The 13,960-nt window shown below is 42.9% G+C and overlaps 1 protein-coding gene across 1 annotated transcript; it reads left to right on the top strand.

Annotated features, from left to right (window-relative positions):
* The first annotated feature begins 306 nt into the window (after nucleotides 1-306).
* gpr185b (G protein-coupled receptor 185 b) lies at nucleotides 307-1,377 on the top strand. The gene has a single exon (XM_029526704.1). The coding sequence runs from the start codon at nucleotides 307-309 to the stop codon at nucleotides 1,375-1,377; it is 1,071 nt and encodes a 356-aa protein (XP_029382564.1).
* Nucleotides 1,378-13,960: the final 12,583 nt, after the last annotated feature.

The raw sequence follows: 13,960 nt of genomic DNA, 5'->3' as shown, positions 1-13,960 counted from the left end.
TTTTGACTTTTTAATCCATCATCCCTTTTACCTCGACCCCCCGGTATCTGTCTTTCTGTTTTCTTTGGTAACTTCCTTTGGCTCTCTGTATTTTATCACTCTCCCATTATCGGCTTGATTACTCCTCCCTCTGCCTCCGTTCTTTCTTTTATATTCCTCTCACTCCTCTATGACTAACTTTGTGCCAACACACAAACACCTGATCAATTCCTCGTACTTTCACCTCTTACTCCTTCCTCCTTCCTCACGTGTCCTTCCCTTTCATCTTCCTCCTTCCTTCCCTCTTCCCTTCTTGTTTTTCCAGCCATGATTCTCTCCCTGGCCGCAGCAGCAGCCATGAGTAGCGGCAGCAGTAGCAGCCTCAACTCCTCCTCCCCCCTCGACCCTTTTGACTCCTCCACCTCCTGGAGCCTTGCTGAGGACCCCTCCAACTCTTCCTCTGAACCCATCCTGCGAACTCTGACCCCTGACATCCAGCCAGGGACTGGCGCTGTTGCTGTCCAGGAAGTCAGCCCCTGGGATATCGCACTTTGTGTGACCGGAACACTAATCTCCTGCGAGAACGCTTTGGTAATCGCTGTGCTGTTCTACACGCCGACGCTCCGGGCTCCAATGTTCATCTTGATTGGATCGCTGGCAGTGGCAGATCTTCTGGCCGGCCTGGGCCTTATCTTGAACTTTGTCTTCACCTACCTGGTTGACAGCTCGGTGGAGTTTGTGACACTGTTGTCAGTCGGACTGCTCATCTCGGCCTTCTCGGCATCCATCCTTAACATTCTCGCCATCACGGTGGACCGATACCTGTCACTGTACAATGCCCTGACCTACCACACTGAGCGGACTGTCACCTTTACCTATGTGATGGTGGTTTTAATTTGGGTGTTGTGCATCACACTTGGCCTGCTGCCGGCACTCGGATGGAACTGCTTGAAGGACGAGTCCTCGTGCAGCATCTGCCGGCCTGTCACTAAAAACAACGCAGTGGCGCTCGCCGTCACCTTCCTCCTGGTCTTCGCCCTGATGATGCAGCTCTACCTTCAAATTTGCAAGATTGCCTTTCGCCATGCACAACAGATTGCGGTGCAGCACCAGTTTGTGGCCATCTCCACCACCAAAGGTGTCTCCACGCTGTCGGCCATCCTGTGTGCCTTCGGGGCGTGTTGGCTGCCATTCGCCATGTACTCCATCGTGGCTGACTCCAGCTACCCTGTAATATACACCTACGCCACAGTCCTCCCAGCCACCTGCTGCTCTGTGATCAACCCCATCATCTATGCGTTTCGTAACCCGGACATCCAAAAGTCGCTGTGGATGGCCTGCTGTGGGTGTGTCCCATCCAACCTCTCCCTCAGACCCAGGACCTCCAGTGATGTGTAGCAGGAAAGGTTGGTTTCTGTTTGGCATGAAGCTAGATACCAAGTCAGGGTTGTACGAGGGAGCGGACGGAACGGGAACCAAGAGATCAAGGTCACGGCTGAGGATCTTCCCTACTCCTCATGTCAGGGTACGTAGGGCTGATGGCGGACGCACATCTGGCCACAGTGAAAGCGGTGCTGGCACAGGCAGAAGGGGAAGATGGTGCATGGCCAACAAAAAGATAGAGCTAACAGAGATCCGACAGGGCGATGGAGGTTACGTGAATCCAACTGCAAAAGAATGATTAAAGTCTCCTCATGGTGATTGAGGGGTTGAGTTGCAGGAGTTGTGTCAGGTGACTTTTTATTCCAACTGACCTACTTTTGGGCAGGAGAAGTGAGGCCTACTTCTCCAGAGTAGCATATTATGTGAAGGTGGGATTTAGGAGGAAGTGTCCTAAATTTCCGTAGGACCTGCTTGGGCAGCACTGCATGGTTGTGCAATCAGAGGGCACAAAGCAGTCTTAAAATACTGTTTTTGATTTCACTGATGTGTTCTGAAACAAAGTGGTGTGTGGATAAAAATACAATGAGATAAACATACACAATGAATGACCTTGAGTATCCTCGGCAAGCTATTTGCCGTCTTCTGATGGGGGAAAACAAGAATATTTCCTCCCTTGAAACATATTTTAACATCTATGTTCCCTTGATCTGATGCAAATGAAGTAATTAATGAGTTTTATAGACAGAGATCGCGAGAGTAACTCACCCTTATGAGCCGAGATGGAAACTAGCTGGTGTTCATGTTCATTAAAAGGTAACCCCTGAAGGGTTTTCCCCAATTGCATTAGCACAATGTGTTTAAAAACTTAAGAACAATGTGTCACAAATTAGAGCGAGACAGAAAATATCTGATCTACCAGGTTACCACGTAACCACCCCCCCCCCACCCCCCACCCCTCCATATTTAGGCCGGCGTGTGTTATCCTCGGCTTGATGAAATCAAATCTGCTCCGCGTCAGGGGGGAAAAAACAAAAACAAAAAAACCAATGAGTTTCTCAGCCAGGCTGCTTTGTCGCCTCGACTGTGAGGCAGAGGAGAGCTGAATTAAGCACCAAGGACAGCGCCACTGCAGAGCGCCGCCACCTAGGGAACGCTTGCCGCTGCCGGGGCGGGTGGAGGGTGGCGAGGGTGAGGAAGGGGGTGGGGGTGGGGGGGTGCACTGGAAAATAGGCTATGCTGTTCTCTACAAGGGGAACATGACAGTTATTTCGCTCATATTACCTGCACTGTCATAGACACGACGGCTAAAGTTGTTGGATAACCTTATGATTTTATTTATTTTTTAAAACATGATTTTGGCCTGAAAAGATGGGCAGCGTCACCGTGAACAGGAGGGGTGGCTTTCATTGGTGAAATGCTGCTGAAAGACCACCAGGGGCAATTCCTTGTTTTCACCTTCGTAGTTCATTCGTCAAAGAGCAGCTTACCTTCTTTTAAATCGCAACTCGGTGAAGTCATTGTAAAAACTAAACATGGTTTTCCGACCCATCAAATGTGAAATGACATTTACATTGAATGAAGGTTGATATGTCGTTAAAAGAGTTCAGATGGAAGGCAAAATGAGCCTAAAAGTCATTTGCTGGAATCATTTCCTAAACCGCCACATGAGGTCTTGTAGTGCGACTATGACCCTGCCCTTTCTTTCCCGTTTCCTCGCCTCTCCAGGATAGAAATTATGCATGAGCTAAGCAACGTGTCAGTGAAACATGCCCTCTGACACGACGAAGGTGAAGCCAGCTGATGTTTTCACAGGCACACGGGATCTTGAGGTTTATCAACATCTGGGTTAACACCCGTTAAAGCCGTGCGGCTTTAAATTTACAGACAGAACTCAAACTCAATACCCCGATTGATCATCCATTAGCTAAAGCTGAGTCCAAACCATATCAATCCAGACATCCAAGCTCTGCTGAGATATTGCCGTATTTGTAAAAAAAAAAAAAAAAAAAAGGATCTCCAAAGAAAAGAGGGATGTAAAGAATTCAGTTGTTACGGCATAAAAGAAACACTTTCCATGGTTATTTTTAGCCTTGTATCATGTAGCCAGATGGTCTAAATTCCTCTGGCTTTTGCTCTGTAGCTTCCATTTTCACTTCCCTACTTGCAGCCTGTCAGCAGTAGCTGGATATTCACTGCACACACACACACACACACACATCTATGCTCTCATCCCGCCTTCAAGAAGCAGCGCAGCTCTACCCCGGGCCCCTCTGAAGGTTTGGCGGGTTAACAAGAAGTGAGAGAGGCGAGGTGACGCAGCGTGAAATAGAAACGCCAGGCGAGACGCAACCTCAGGTCACGTCCACCACGCGGCCAATCAGGACGGAGTTATTTGCCACCGAAAGGGCATCGTGTAGGTTAAATCCAGCTAATGTTAATAACGTCTCGGTAATAATGGCGCAGGGGATCAGGCTAATGTACAGACAATGTAGTGAGTCCTGTGGGGATGGGATGGGGGGGGGGGATTTATTGCCAACCTTGATCTGCATTTAAATGATCTGCAGATAGTTTTCACTGTCCTGTTCCTCTGCACAACCTCAGAGAAAGGTACCGTGACTAAGCTGTTGGCATGCTGCTAATATACATGTGTGGGAGGAGCACCGGCTCTGGGGAGGTAGCTAATGGAAACGGTACGGGCTGGAGTTACTAAGACTATCAAACTAAGACTCAACGTAATAATAATAATAAATAAAGAAAAGAAACCACAAGATTGTTTCTGTCACTTCCAAATTCATGCTTTCTACCAAATAAACCACAACAACAGATGACAGCAACGGACACATCTACACGCTGAAACTTTGAAAATGGCGCACACGAGAAGCAGGTATTAAGATGATTTTTTTTTTTTTTTTTTATCGTGTAAAGTCAAATTTAGAGTGATAGTGTTTTGTATCTTTCTTGGCAGCAGCAGCTACACGACTCTGTCAACGATTTTTGTTTGAAAAGAGAATCTCTTGTGTCTTTTGTTTCTTTATGTTTCTTTTTTTTTCTGGCCTTATTGGAAAACAAAACAAAACAAACAATCAAAACAAACAAAAAAAAAACTCTTTCGCAATAACGTCCAACTGTATTTTTGCTGTGTACAAAAAGCCACAATTAGGAAAGAGAGAGAAAGATAGACAGAGGTGGTTGGCCCTAAATATCGACATCTTCAAGCAACAAACGTTCATTTTATTTAAATGAAATGTGACCTGGCTGTGTGGGGGGTTCCTAAAGAACTCAACCCAAATATGAAGCACGTTTGGTGCTTTACTGAAAGTTAAATGTTGCCGGTTTGACCTCCCTCTCTCACTGTCTCTCTCTTTCTTTTTGCTCAGTCACTGCATCAATGAAACTGTCCAATGGCAAAAGAGTTGCATCAATTATTAAGTGAAATACTTTCAATTACTCTGAAGATGGACAGAGTTCGGTCCTTTGGCGAGCTGTGTGTGTGTGTGGGTGTGTGCGGGGGGCGTGACTCACCAGCTGGGCAAAAGTAATCGATCCCAGAGAGTTAATTGAATCCATTTCACATCAGAAACTGATGCAGATGCTATCGGCACGCAGTTATCCTGTATGCACGACGACTTGTGAGACTTGCTTGGTCACCCGTGCTTGGAGATGCTAGATGGGACACACAGAACAAATGCATCATGGGTAAAAATCAAAACAGTACATGGGCAAAAAAAACTGATGCAAGTACTTCCACTCTTGGAAACACGGTCTACCTCTTCGGTTCGGCCCTTTAAATTTAACACCGATGGGCAGACCTTTGCTAGCATGGCTAATGCTAATAATCTGGACGTGGCTTTCAGGCTGACCTGCTGCTGACATTCCTGTTAAAAAGTACTCATGGACCCTGATTGGGTCTCTGTCACCAACTTCCTCGTTTATTTGGATATGAACACTCCGAAATCACATATATCCTGCAAAATATAAGTTAAATGAGTTAAAATGAAGCTTATGTTACGGCCAGGCCATTAAGATGAAGTTCATTTGTCACTGGACTGTTGACCTCCAGGCCAACATCTCAAATCCTGTACTTTAAGACAAAGGCCCAAAGTTTTTGGACTCAACCTTTGCCTGTTCACTCAACTTTATTTTGTCCTTTGACAGTAAAATGTCAGCTATGTGGAATTCATAAAAGACAAAAGAAAAAAAAAAAATTTGATCCGGGTCTGCAGGGAATCACAAACTCTAAAGTGAAAACTCACAATTCATGAGCGCAGCGGCCGAAATGTTAAATCCAGCGTGGCTCAGCTGGAAGCAGAGCGACCGAGCAGCTGACACGAAAGTCATTAACTGCTGCGGCATCACACATCTGTGTTTTAAAAACACACGGCAGCATCTGACCGTCCCATCTGGCATGTCCCTCCAGTGGTCGTTTTAACAATAACACACTCATCTGTGAATATGCCACTACTCAGTCAACCATTCCTGGGGCAGGAGTGGAGTGACCACTCACTGTGTGTGTGTGTGTGTGTGTGTGTGCGTGTGTGTGTGTGCTCTCCCCCTGGGATCATAGTCAACTGTAATGAGTCATAATTCAAACCAACACACAAAGAATGGTTTTCTCAGCCGCTATACAGGATTACAATTCAACTTAAAAAAAAAAAAAAGAAAAGAAAAAGAAATTCTGTACAAGTGAGTATGTGTGTGTTATTTTTCTTATGCAATGCTGTACAGAAATGTATATTTTTGTAATGTTCATCAGGGCATGAGTTACAGGACATGGTCGCTGCTGTGCGTTTGTTGTGAGTGTGTGCGTTTCTTCCTCTTCTGTGTTCTTCCTATAAACAAATGTCAAAGTTTCTTTAACGGAGAGCGAAAAAAAAAAAAAAGAACAAACAAAACAAAAAAGAAAATACAGTTGCGTGTCGGATATGCTGAAAAAGTGCCATATTTTTCAACTTGATAGTGTCTTATTTTGGGTTTGTGTACATACACATTTATCAGAGAGCTGGTTTTTGCTGTGTAATCTGAAGTGAGTAAATGTATGCAACAGAGAAAAATGCTCAAAATGGTCCGAACTGCAGCGGGATGGAGGGAGAGGGAAGAAGCTGTTATGTAAAAGGACTTGACCTTGATTTTATCGATCACTACACTGAGCAAACAACACACACACCAAAAAAAAAAAAAACACAGACAGCAATCGATTTACCGATTCCATCTCTGGAGTTGTGTCTTTTTTAAACTTTACGCAGCAGCAATGAGAGAGATGATATCAGAGCTTCTGTAAAACATCTTCTTGACGTGCATAGCAGCAATTTGAACAATTCTTTCCTCCATAAAAAGATATGCACTATACTAAACTACAGGAGGAAGGGAGGACGGAAGGGAGGGAAGGGGGGGGGGAGATGGTGCATGAGCAGCATCGGACGTCACAGAATCAGGTTTCCAGTGACGTCATTTTGTCTGAGTCGTGTCTCAGAGAGCAGGTCGTTTCAAAGACATCCCCCCTCAATCTTCTTCCTCCTTTCAAAAACAACCCCGTCACTTTTTCCTCCCCCTCATCCTCTGAAAGACAGCCCTCCTCCGTCCCCCTTTTCTCAGACTTCTCCCTCCCGTCTCCCTTCGTCTTCACCTCTTTCGTCATCCTCTCCCCTGTATCTCTTTCTTCCTCGCACATTTAGCTATCCTTGGCCTGCAGAAAGCTGGTCGGTCAGGCTCCGTCTAAAAATAGTTACCCTGAAAGCATATATATAAAAAAAAGAAAAGAATGAAGGCAGAAAAGGAAAAGGAGGGGTGGGGAGGTTGTAAAGAAGTAGAAATCAAGCCTCTCTCCCTGAGCGCAAACCTTCGCTTTGCTTCAGTCGACAGAATCATCCTCCTCTCTTCTTCATCTCCTTCGCACAAGCACACGTCCATCCTCGTCTATTTTAGTACCTCTTCAGTCACTCCTTTTCTTTTTACCTTATTGTCGCTTCTGAGCACAAGCATTTACACTTTTTTTTTTTTAAAGCGGGGTTAAGGGTGAGTGCCTACAGCAAACAAGCAGGACCCCCCCCCTCCCCGTGACCTATAACCTGCCAACGCTTTTAGGCAAGCAGAGATTGTCAATCAAAAATAAAAAGAAAGCAAAGAAAAAAAACAACAAAAACCATTACAGAGCTAATTTTGTATCGGACCGAGTATGGCCTTCATAGAAAAACATTGTTTTATGCATTGATGTTGTCGGTCTGGATGATGGAGCAGCACGAGTGCACGAGCATCACCGGTTTTAAATCCTCAAAGCGAGGGTGTTATTGGATAATGATACTGTGATGTCACAGACCTAATCATGTTTTTTTTTTTTTTGTTCTGTTTTGTGTTCTCTTTCTTTTTTGTTTCTTGTTGTGAAACAATTAAAAAGTACAAATGCACTTTATGAGATGGACGTTACACATTGCACTTGTAAATGTCGAATGTAAAACCTGGAAGAGAAAGATTTATTTTTATTATTGTAAATAAACGATATGAGAAAGAAGAAGAGACTGCAAAAAATAAAAAAAGCAAAGTGGAGAATTATTTGCCAAATAAATGGAGGACAACTAAAAGGGACGACTGCAATGTTGTGTTTTTCTCTGTGCTGGAATGAAGTCAACCCAGTGACGTCAGCGTTTGTGTGTGTTTGTAGAGTTTTTGTGTGGCATTATCTGCATGTGGGCGTTATTTTGAGTGTGTGCGGGGAGTGAGAGTTTGTGAGAGTCGATATCACGGGTCAGCGTGGTGCTAAAGAAAAGCCTGGGAGTAAGAGGGAAAAAATACTGCTGAATTATTAAACCACTCCCTGCTTGCATAACAGCAGAGAGGCGAGACACACACACGCACGCACGGGCACACACACACACACACACACACGCACACAGGGAGGAAGGAGAAGATGGAAAAGTGGGGGAATCCAGTTGGAGAAGATGCAACACACACAAACACAGTCACATGACATTCACAAAACCCAGAAGAAGGTATGTATATGTACATGTGTGTGTGTGTGTGTGTTTGTTCAGGGACAGGTGGCCTTGTTACAATGTGGCCTGAAAACACACAAACACACAGTTGTTACCCACACTGTGGCAAGATTGTGTGTGTGTTTTAATTTTATCCTAAAATCCAACAAGTTTGCTTCCACGTGTCATCGAAGGCGTGAATGTGTATGAGTGGGTGTTTGTGTGAGTCTGTGTGTGACGTGCGACACCTTGACTCACCTCAATGCAGTCTAGACAAGGAGGTGAGGATCGCCACCATGTGGCCACAGGTGAGAGCTGCAACGACAAGAGAGGAGGGAAAAGACGCATCACACACACACACACACCTTTTACGTCATTACAGCAGCTCTCTCCCACCAAGCACAAACTCTCTCTCCAACCTTACAGTCTCCGTCTCCCTCTCTCTACCCGCCCATATACTCCCTCTGTCCCTCTCCTCTCTCTCTCTCTCTCTTTCCTTCCATGAGTCAGAAGGCTCTCTCTACCATCTGCTGCAGGATGCTGCAAATCACCTCGGTGCTTGGGGGAAAAGAGAGCACAGAAGGTGGTGATATTTCTGCATCTGCTATGTCTGACTAACACACACTTTTCTGCCCTAATTTAAAATGTTGATTACTGTTTGACCAAAACCTGTGAAGCTGATTTTCTCCATGTGGTCAGGAAATGATGAACGACAGCTATCCAAAGATATCACTGATCTGCCATGTTCAAATCATGCCAACAACAACTCTGAATATTGTCCAGTGTCTTATTTTCTTATTTAATGTTTACATTTCCCAGAACGCACCAAAAAAAAAAAAAGAAAAAAACAACTCAGAGAGACTTTCAGAAGTGAAGATAAAGAAAAACGGGAGCTTCAATCATCATTAACAGGAGTGGATACAAGTCTTCAGAGCTGATGTAGACTGTAGGCCCCCCTCCCCGTTCAGTAGTGAATATAGAGAGCTATTCCATACAAAAACTCCTGAGCAGAACATGTGGAGTTCCTCAGGGTTCAATGCCAAAGCCCCTTTTATTTATTACTGACTTGCTTCTGCTAAATCAAATTGTTCAAAAGGTTGAACTGTACTCATAACTAACACAGGCCCCCCCTAAGCTGTCATCTCTGAGCCTCATCTCAAGGTAATAAAGAATAACATTTATAAATACGCAGGGCAGTTCTGGTTAAAGTTATATAACGATACCACAATCTTTCCATAATCTGTCGTAGGTTATATGCCACCAAGTAGTTCCAAAAAGGCCATTAAATCAACCATGCCTCTCAGTAATGATCTTATATTAGCTATTATTAACCGGCTTCATCATTACATGAACGTTTAAATAAAGGTTAGTAGAAAACATTTGAAGCAAATCATCTGTATTTCAGTGAACTTGAAGTAGCAGATATCCTCTCAGCGTTGTTTTTTGTGTTTTTCACTGACCTCTCTCTCACTGCTGTGTCACCATCTGTGTCCTGAAATGACTCGTCACTCCCAAACACCACCTGCCGGTTCCTCCTCCGCCCCGCCGAGGTCCAGAACAGCACAACGCTGATGACTGCTGGATTTACGTCAGTGATAGGAGCTGATTGACACCGCTGATTACACGTTAGCATTTTCCACCTTTTTGTGAGAAGGGTGGATCATTTTTCTTCCAGGAAAATCTGTATTTGCACAAACTGCCACGAGTTTAAATGAAGAACTGGCATCTTTGACAGAAAATCGTTTTGTGTAAAAGGATCAATTCTAATTTGTTGACACGTTAGTAGCTCCTTTGTTCCACCAGTGATTTATTAATAAAGCCACAAAAGAATATTTCACTCTTTTAAAAATTAACTGATGTGCAGCAAACTCAACCAACCAAAGACCCCTGAAGAGTAAAGTGCGGTTGATATATCTGACCTGGCACCCGATATGATGTCAAAGACGATGATTTCAAATGTCATTTCTGGAAAAGAACACAACATATCTAAAATCATTAAACACTTATGCCAATAACATTCAGCCAGACGAGTAAATAGATGAAAAGAGATGCGTACAAATTCAATTTAAATACAAGAAAGAAGAAAACAAAGTGACATCAACGTGGAAAGCAGATAAAAGTGATGCTGTAATTTTCCCAAGCAACAGAACCAAAGTTGCTTTCTCGCAGCTTCAGTGATTTCCAAATGAAATGTACTTTAATATGTCAGTGTCAAAATGAAAAGGGAAAGAATGACTACCAATAAATCACCTGTGTTAAAAAAAAACAAACCCACAGGATACACAATTTTGTTCACCATTTATTGTCTATAGTTACATGCATACTTGCTTACAGTTGGTTTTAGTGTGCGATACACAGCTTCATTTTGTTTCATTGTCGAGGTTATATTATTCCAAATGTATTTTACTTTACACGCTGCCTTACCAAAAGTCTATACAACATGATTCATTTCTCACATTTTCAACACATAATGAATTATTCTTACGAGTCAGTAGCCACAGATACACAAAGTATGGTTGGTTCGAAATTTCTGCCTTTGGTGCCTCCGGTTTCTGTTTTCCAGATAAAGTTTCGCTGCTTTTTTTATTTTTGTCCCCTAAATTCAGTGATTGTGGATGAAAGTGTCCGGTTTTGAAATATTGACAGGACCGGTGTTTGGTGAGCGCTTCCAGTAAGACAAAGTCTTTTTACAGTCACAGCTTTACATTCGAGGACACTGCAAGGCCATGAAGTGCTTGGATCCAGAAAAGCTTGGTAAATTTTAGGACTGGGAATAATCTATGGCTCTTCCACAGCAACAAAACCATAAGATAAACAATCAGACACATTACAGCTGTTCACATGTGCTTTTTTTTCTTTTTTGCTTCAATAATAATAATAATATTAATAATATAATAATGTCTATAACTGCAGCTGTTGGCACATTTCTTTAAACACTCTCCCAAACAAGAGCTCATCAGCAGTCATCAATCATCCAGCTGGGATTTGAATTCTTCGACAGTGTGCAGTTTACTGAGCGAGCCTTTTTCTCTGCTTTTCTTTTTTTATACAGCAATATAATAATAATAATAATAATAATAATAATAATAATATCTTCTGAGCTGTAACCTTTTCAAAGTGTTTTGCTAAACTAAACCAACTTGTGCAACAAATCCATCTTCAAACTGGGCCAGACGAAATGATGGAAATTATTTTAAAAGATGCATCCAGGTTACATAAAACAGAATTTCCCTCTTTACATTTCAGTGTGAAGCTGGTTTTGACGTCACACTGAGCTGTAGTTTGTTTCTGATATTCACCTTACAATGAAAGAAAACGTGGTTCCGATAATTTACAGCGATATAAGTAATGTAGCTGATAGGTAGCGAGATATTTGAACATATAGGACAGCGTGAACGAGCCTTTAGGTGGAACTGGGTTCCTGAAATATCACAAAGTGTTCCGAGACACGAACCAGCTGATGGAAGCAATCGTCTGTAAAGTCTAACAGTGAAACAGCATCAGTGAATATCGACAACCGAGGCTCAACATTTGCTGAAAACAAAAAAGGCGAAAAACAAGAGGAGCTGAAAAATCTTGAGAAATCACTGCTGCTCTGGATAGAAAGCTAAAACAAATGGGGAGATATACAAAAGTACCATTAAATGCTGTTTGAATTCTGTTTTAGTCGGGTATATGCTTTGGCTCAAGAACAGATTAATAACAATAGTTTATACTTAAAAAGTTGAAATCATCCTCTTTTTTTGAAATATTGTTTTGTGTTTTTTTGTATTTTTTATTTTTTCCTTTGGCCACAAATTAAAACACATTTTTATCCGGTCCCTCCATCCTGGCCTTGACAGTAGAAACCCCCTAAGATAAACCAAAGTGAACAACTCACTGCAGCACGTTTTAAAAAGAAAAACCACGTTATAAAAACACTACAGTCCAATCAGCTCACACTGAGCTTTAGCCAAACCTATACTGAAAAGAGATAGATAACTGTATATTGTATATTATGTTGGAAGTCTCTTACACGAATGAATTAATAGTCCATGCTGCCTCCAAAGACAGCAGCGCCGATCCCGGGCAGCTGAAAGCACACAAGGTCATATGACGTGGACGTGACCTTTGACCCTGGACCAGGATGACAAGCTTCGTGAATGCGGCTTCGGTTGCGATTAAGTGTGGAAGCGTTTATATAAGACCAATACCACAGCACACAGTCACTGGCTGAAATGTTAGGCTTCGAGTTATGAATGACAAACAAACAAAAAACAAAACAAACGAATCGTAAAAACACTAAAATAACGGCAGATGCTCGCTCGCTGTGATATGGAGGCTGATCTGAATGATTGAGTTACGAGGCTGGTGCTGGTGGCGCTTGTTTTCCCAAACCAGCCTAACCCTGGCGGGTGGCGTCTTTCGTCACAGTTTTATTACGACACTGCCTCAATGGGAGAACTACTGTGTATCACAATGTTCATGTTGTGAGTCAAAGGACCGCGCTGACTTTATGGGAGTTTGGCCTTCTAATCACAGATTCATTCAAAATGTACAATTTTTTTTCATTCAACACAATAAAATTAAATCTGAATACTATGACCTGTGAAATAAACAAGTAAAGCTCTTGAGTCATGTGCTTATACTTTTTATGGTTCAAGAAAATGAGCAATAGTCCTTTAAGCCACCGCAGAAAATGAAAATATATTTGGATTTCATTTTTTTTTTTTTTATTTCTTCGAATGACTTTGTTTATTTTTTATATCATTTTGAAAATGATCAAATGTTTATTTTATAAATGGAGTTATTTGGGATCAGCTAATCAGCTTTTCTCCCATGATGCATTGTCAAGATTTGGGAGGTGCAAACCAACAGTTACCCATAACACCATTCTCTGCAAACGCTGCATTTCGTGCATCTTTTAATTGTAAACATTGAAATCAAACCGGCACTGATGCAGTTTGCTAACTCGGCTGTTAGTCTGCAGACCGGTTCGTTATCCAGAGATGATTTTCGCCGTCTCAATTGTTGACCAAACTCCCATAAATCTGGTGCCGTGTTTTATAAACAGGCGCAGTAATCCTCTGATGAGTTTGTTTTTCTTCCCTGATTGTTTCATAAATTCTTTCTCAACATTTGGCAGATAAGTTAAAATTGCACTATAATTTTATTTATTTTTTTGTGCTATACCGTTTTTGTAAACACAACGCCCCCCCTCGCTCACCTGGGAGGGGGGGCCCACCTACGTACAGTTTAAGAGCCTGGAATATTGCTAATAATTATCACTCCAATATTTGGCGAGGGACGAGTTGGTGCGTTTGTTTTTCACAGCTGAGTGTTAGCGGGTAAAAAAAGAGCGGACGGGGCGAGAGGGTGTCGAGATGGTGCGAATGTAAGCGTGTGCATGTGTGTGTTTAAGCACGCCATTTGCCCCGGGTGGTAAGACACAGAAACCTCTACATCAGTTCAGGAAGTAGGCGTTGTCGGGGGCAACCAGGCAACGGGCGATCTGGAGTCTGCACATCAACGTATGTCTACGCGTTTTCTTTTTGTTTGTAATGAACTAATCACACACCTTCATGTTTCTCCCCCTTCACCTTCCACTCATCACCACCCACCAAGCCCACCCCCCATTCTTTTTTTTTAAACTC

This window comes from Echeneis naucrates, chromosome 18, assembly GCF_900963305.1.
Source record: "Echeneis naucrates chromosome 18, fEcheNa1.1, whole genome shotgun sequence".
Lineage (NCBI taxonomy): Eukaryota > Metazoa > Chordata > Actinopteri > Carangiformes > Echeneidae > Echeneis > Echeneis naucrates.
The sequence above is the reverse complement of the archived record's forward strand: the minus strand, read 5'-3'. Positions and strand labels throughout refer to the sequence as shown.